The 6,542-nt window shown below is 39.0% G+C and overlaps 1 protein-coding gene across 1 annotated transcript; it reads right to left on the bottom strand.

Annotated features, from left to right (window-relative positions):
• Positions 1-1,352: 1,352 nt before the first annotated feature.
• On the bottom strand, positions 1,353-2,348 carry LOC105731067 (olfactory receptor 14A16). The gene has a single exon (XM_012472647.2). It carries the CDS (start codon positions 2,280-2,282, stop codon positions 1,353-1,355), a length of 930 nt encoding a protein of 309 aa, XP_012328070.2. The 5' UTR covers positions 2,283-2,348.
• Between the last annotated feature and the right edge of the window lie 4,194 nt (positions 2,349-6,542).

Here is a 6,542-nt window from a genome sequence, read left to right as displayed (position 1 = left end):
ATCACAGCGAAATAAGCATTGTCGTAGGGAGGCCAGTGGGGCTAGGAGAGCGTCTAAGGAGAGAATTGGAGCTCCGCTGCAGCATTCTTAGGCCAAGGTGATCCACACTAGTGCACCACAACAGGAAATAATCATTACAGTAGGAAGCAAAGCAGACTTAAAATCACAGAGAGTTGAATATCCAGACATATAGGATCTGAAATTGTTATCGGGAGTAACCTCAATTTTCCTGGCTGTTGTCTCTCTAAACACATCTAATAGCTTAGGTATGTGATAGAAAGGCCTCTGTAGCTACTTTCTCTTCATGTCAACAGCCAAGCAAAGCTTCATCTCCCTGTGTGTGTTTTCGGCCTCTCAAAATTTTGCCAGCCTTTATCCCTCTGCCTACCCAAGCTTTTCCCTATGTCTTTTTCGTTCCTTTTCAGGACACAGCTCACTGTGGTTCCCCTCCTAGACCAGGCTCTCATCCTCTCCCAGCCGTTGCAGGTTTTGTTTAGTTTTGCCTTCCTCTCAGACTTCATTTTAGTCTTTCTCTCTCTTTTCCAGATTTATTCCTCTTCATCCTTTAAAATACAGCTTAGATATTTCCCTTTCCAAAAAAAATATTATATTGCCTCCGTACACCCAGATTTATTCTAAGCACTTTAATGTGAGCACTTTTACTCAGGGTACCCAGGAACTTGTTTTAATATTTAAAAAAAAATGTATCGATATGTAGTAAACTTGAGTTTTAATATATCTGTCTCTTTCCAGATGATAAGGACACACACTATGCTAGGAAATGTTAGTAGATTTGGGAAAGAAAACAGGAAAAGAGACTTCTTTGGTTTTAGTTTTGTTTTGTCTTATTGGTTGTGAAATTCACATAACATAAAATCAAACATTATCGCTTGTACAATTCAGTTGCATTTATCACATTCACAAGGTTGTGCAACTATCACCTCTAGTCCTTTTAATTTGAGAATTAATTTTACATGTCACCTCACATAGCATTTCAGGTATTATCTTTGTTAAGAATGAGCATACATTTGGTTTTCCTGGGAGTGTCCAAGTTTATCTCCAACGTCCCAGCATCCTGTCCAGTTGTCAGAAACAAAGGAGCTCCCACCAGGGTGACACATACAAGGCAAACATCTTCCCAGTGTCTACAACTGGAATGCTACTGGCCTCACCACACACTCGATCTGGGTATAAGGGCGCTTCTCAGTAGCACTCCAATGAGTGCCACCAGATTTTTCATGAGAACTCTTATTCTAGATGTTCAATATCATCGCTAGTCTATGTAACCATATGGTTCAGATGATTATGAAAAAATGCTATATTTGAGAGTAACTCTTCTCACTTGAAAGATGCTATCTACTCATTTGCAGTTCTCGGAATGCCATCTTCATATCCTTATTTCTTAGGCTATAGATGAAGGGATTCATGGTAGGTGGCATCACAGTGTAGAATAATGAAACCAGCATATCCAAGGGTGATGGAGATTTAGGCAGAGGGCGTAAATAGGCAAAAAACCCAGAAGAGAGAAATAAAGCTACAACAATGAGATGAGGCAGGCATGTGGAGAAAGCTTTGGACCTGCCTTCTTTGGAGGGCATCCTCAGCACCGTGGAGAGTATGTGAACGTAAGAAATGTCAATAAACACAAAGCAGCCAAAGTCCAACAGGAGGCTGAGCCCAGTGATCACTAATTCGCCAATGTTATCGGAACAGGCGAGGGAGAGGAGTTGTGGGACATCACAAAAGAACTGATGAATTTCAGGAGACCCGCACATAGGTGCAGAGAAGGTACAAGCTGTGTGCAGGATTGCATTGAGACCTCCACTGACCCATGAAGAGACAGCCATCTGCACACAGGCATCGTGACTCATCATGACCTCATATCTGAGTGGGTGGCAGATGGCAACATAGCGGTCATAGGACATGACCGTCAGAAGAGCTACTTCTGTAGTGGCTAAGAGAAAGAAGAAAAAAACCTGACCCACACATCCAAGGAATGAAATGGTGTTGCGATTCATCAGGGAGTTTGTGATGGACTTAGGAACAGTGATGGAAATGAGACACACATCCAGGAAAGATAAGTTCTTTAGGAAAAAGTACATGGGGGTGTGGAGCCGATGATCCTTGATGATGAGGGTGATGATGAGAAGATTCCCCAGCAATGCTGTCAAGTAAATTAGCAAAAAGAGCACAGAATGTAGGATCTGGGTCTCCCAAGTATCAGAGAAACCCATGAGGAAGAATGTTCTCCCAAAGGTAAAGTTGTTCATTTCTTTGAACATTTTACCAGTTACTGTAAAATATAAAGTAAGCAGTTTTAGACTTGGACAAAAGGGTTTACTGTTTTATTTTCTTCACTTCTCTTTCTCCCACTCACATGTGCATCTGCCAGAAAATTCAAGATAACATCAGACAACACCAAAGAACAAGGAGGACTTTCACAAATAGCATTTTCTCTGCTTATCCAATCTTCATTCTTATGCCAGAGTCAGGAAAAATTTTGAAAAACTTTGAAATAAGAAAATACTAAGGCCAGGCATGGTGGCTTATGCCTGTAATCCCAGTACTTTGGGAGGCTGAGGTGGGCAGATGACGAGGTCAAGAGATTGAGACCATCCTGACCAACATGGTAAAACCCCGTCTCTACTCAAAAAATACAAAAATTAGCTGGGCATAGTGGTGCATGTCTGTAGTCCCAGCTACTAGGGAGGCTGAGGCAGCAGAATTGCTTGAACCCGGGAGGCGAAGGTTGCAGTGAGCTGAGATTGTGCCACTGCACTCCAGCCTGGCACGTGGCAACAGAGAAAGACTCTATCTCAAAAGAAAGAAGAAAGAAAGAAAAGAAAGAATAGAAAGAAAGAGAGAGAGAGGAAGAAAGAAAGAAAATAACAATACAAAATACTAAGTGTCCTGTCTAGTTGTATTTTATTATCTTTGAGCTGCGTTACAATTCTGGAAGTTGTAGGAAGCAGTTAATATGCAAATTATTCTTGTTCACAAAAATATAAATTAGTTATATTCTGATGTAATGTAATTGATTGTTCTGTAGGTAGACCTATTTTACATCTATCTGTAAATTTATTTCAGCTTTCTTTATCTGCCCTTATATGTGTGGCATTTTGATTTCTCTTCTGAACCAGTTGGAATATCTTGCAAATTCCCCCTACTAATTATTGAATTAAATAAAATCTTTGACCTGTGTTTGTTTTATATTCGTATGAGACTCATGATTTTATTCTCTTTTAAAAAATACCCTTTAGCATCTGACATGGATAGTGATTGCTGACACTTACAGTCAAATTTTATGAAAAAACTTGTGACATCTTAGAAAAATCATTCTAATTTATAGGGACACACAGAAAAAATGTCAGAAATTTTTCATTTCTGTTGTTGTACTACATTTTGTTCGATAGAAACTACTTGTCCTTCAGTAGAACTGAAATATCTGAATTGTGCAACATAATATTCACATTCATTTCTTATATGTTAAAGTCTTTACCTTCTACCAGATGTCTCAGCATTAGTGCTGTCCACCTTTCAGCAATTGATTGCTCCATGTGGTTTTAGTCAAGGCTCCTATCTAGTTAGCTGGGACAACAAGCTCTCCTTTTGGTTCACAGCTGCTGGGCCGGCTTTCCCTTTTCTTTTGTTGTTCTTCCTGCTCTGAGCTTTCACCACTGTCCATATTCCTTCCATCCTCTGTGGGTTACCTCATCATCTGCATGGCTGAGAATCACAAATTAAACCTGTATTTCTCTGTCAAGCTGATTTCTTCTCGTTTTGCCATTCCTTCTTCCTTGTCTCAGAGAAAAAATGATTTCCTCCTTCATAAGGTTGCAGTGTGATATCTAACATTGGAAACTCTCAGTGTCATTTAATAAGCCATGTTTAATGTACCTATTCATAAGCATTGTTGAGAGGAGGTAACCTCTGCAGGATCCCATTATGAAGCTACATTAAGTAGATTCAGGATTTTCCTCAGTATTTTGGATTCCTAGTCTAATAACTGTTTGCTCAGTTTGTTTTTCCTGAACTGTATTATTAATTTTTACAACTACGTTTTTTGCCTAGATCTTAATAAAACTTCTGCATCCAAGAATTTGCTCCTTACTGGTTTCTCCTCTCTCGCCTGCATTTGTAGCTCCATTATTCAGATAACCGCATAAGAGTCAACAGAAGTGCTGGTGTTGGTTTTAAGTGTATATGCTTAATGGAAAAAAACACTAGAGGCTTGTATTCTACAAGTGATCATTAGATATAATCACACAACAATGAAAATAGGGTAGAATTCACTGTTTGGCCTGAGGCAAATTCACACTTTGGAAAATAAGTAAAAAATAGCTTTTCAATGTCAGTTACAGGTGAGATAGTATCCAGCAGAGTTCTCTTATCTCAAAAAGTATTTTCTCATCATAATCTATTTATCTGGGTCTCATTGTAATTTCTGCCACTGTAAACTTCATATTTTCTAAAAGGTTGCTTTGTGCAGGCTGCCTGCTCATGGTGGGAGAAATCAGAAATTACAGACCTAAACCCATCTGATATGCCCTATAGTGAAACCAGCTAAGCAACCAATCAGACAACAAACAAACACAAAATAAAATATGTTATTACCCATGATTGACTGAGTCAATTCTTCTTTTTCATAAATCTCTTATTTGAATTTACAACAAATATCTGTTGATATTTATTACAATCTTCTTCACAGGCCTGACTGGTTCTCAAGGTGTAGTCCTTGGCTCAGCTATGTCAGTGTCACTGGGGAACTTGCTAGAAAGACAGTCTCGAGTCCCTACCTCAAATCTACTGAATCAGGAACTATGGGAGTAGGGCCTAGTGAGAGGTGTTCTAACCATCCCTTTAAATATTCAGTATACATGCTAGAGTTTGAGAACCACTGCATTAGAGTGTCCTGATTCATAACATTTCTTTCTGGAAGACTTTTGCGTTCTTTTTTTCTCTCAGAAGTGGTTGTCCCTACCCCCAAATAGCCTTTGCTTTTCTTCTTTTCTATTTCCTAAATGTACTTTGGGGATTCCAGCAATCAAAATTAATTTAGCATCAATCTCAAATTTCCTCTGGTGATCCAGTTACTTATGATTATTTACTACTCTGATTATACATTTTAGTTTCTCAACAATTGGTATTTTCCTTCCTTACAATTGTAATAAGCATGTACGACGACCTCTGTTGGACCAGATAAGGGAAGGCGCTAAGTACTTCAGAAGTTCGAGGGAATCAAGGTAGATTTGATGTAGAAATGTGGAAAATTAAATAATTAACTTTTGGAAAATGATACTATTTAGGAAAAGAAAAGGGAACAGAGGGTTTTTTTTTTAAGCCACTGTTCCTTTACAAGAACAGTGTGAACATAGCAGGACCTCAGCATCCTGAGCGATGTGTAGGCAGAATGCTTTGCAGCAAAGGTTTGTGCATGTGGTGTGGGCCAGGAGGGCAAGGGGTTTGGAGAGAATGAGCAATGGGCTGACAGCAAAGGGGGCCTCAGTAGTTAAGGGGGAGGTGGCATAGTGAGAGTGGCATTTTCTATAACTTAATTTTCTTTATGTATAGTCGCTTTTGCAAGGAAGATAATTTTGAGGCAGATAAACAAGTGAGGATATTACTTAATAGTAAACCAATGAGTTACTAAAAGATTTGAAATAAGCGGTCATAACAGGAAAGGGAAAGAGAAAACACAAACTGACTTGAGAAAGAAGACGCATGGGAAGTTTGAATGTTTTCTTGAATAAAGTAAAGTGAAATCAAGGTAAGGGCAAAATGCTAGATACAGAGGGGTGAATATAAATTTTTCCACCTTTGCTTTGAAACTAGGAAGGCGGTAGAAGTGGATGCTCCCAGACGGCCTCCTATCTCTGTCTGCTTCCCCCTGTGGCTCTTGTTGTTCATATCTCCTTGTGCCCCAGACCCCAGTGCTATAGAAAACTCTTCCATTAATTACAGGCTTGAGAGAGAGGGCCTGCAAGAATGTGTTCTTACCTCAGTGAGGATGATCACCACAATTTATGTCTTGACATAAACTGTTTATAGACATCTTTATTAATTATGAAATACAAATAAAAAACTTGCCACTAGTGTTTAGAAAGTCATTGCATTAGCAATGCATGGTTAGAAGTGTTTATATGGGGGAAGGGATGCCTTTGCCCCTTAAAATACTAGCAGACTTCCCATAGGCTGATTCACCCTGGCTTCGATGGAGAGGCTCAGAGTGGAAGCAGCATTTGTCTCTCTTCCCTTCCTTGGACTGCTATAGGAAGGAAGATCCCAACTGTATATGTCAAAACAGTGGCAAACTCTTAACCATCGTAGACCAAGGCAACATATTAGAAAAGGTTTGTAAAATTATATTGATTCAGATAAACAAATGAACTCAAACCTCAGTTGAAATAAAATTAAAGCTTATATTTTGGTAAGCCTCTGAAAATATTTCTAGGCTTGCAAATAAATTTGATGTAAACTGTCCATCTTTTTTGTTTTAAGTATCTAAGAGATCAGATCCATGGTTTATGTGTAGGAGGATATAC

The sequence above is a fragment of the Aotus nancymaae genome, unplaced genomic scaffold (assembly GCF_030222135.1).
Source record: "Aotus nancymaae isolate 86718 unplaced genomic scaffold, 86718_ANA_hifiasm-v0.15.2.pri h1tg000032l_1, whole genome shotgun sequence".
NCBI lineage: Eukaryota > Metazoa > Chordata > Mammalia > Primates > Aotidae > Aotus > Aotus nancymaae.
The sequence above is the reverse complement of the archived record's forward strand: the minus strand, read 5'-3'. Positions and strand labels throughout refer to the sequence as shown.

What these genes read in the sequence shown, in the direction of transcription:
- LOC105731067 (XM_012472647.2), bottom strand. Translation starts at nt 2,282, where the DNA reads ATGTTCAAAGAAATGAACAACTTTACCTTTGGGAGAACATTCTTCCTC.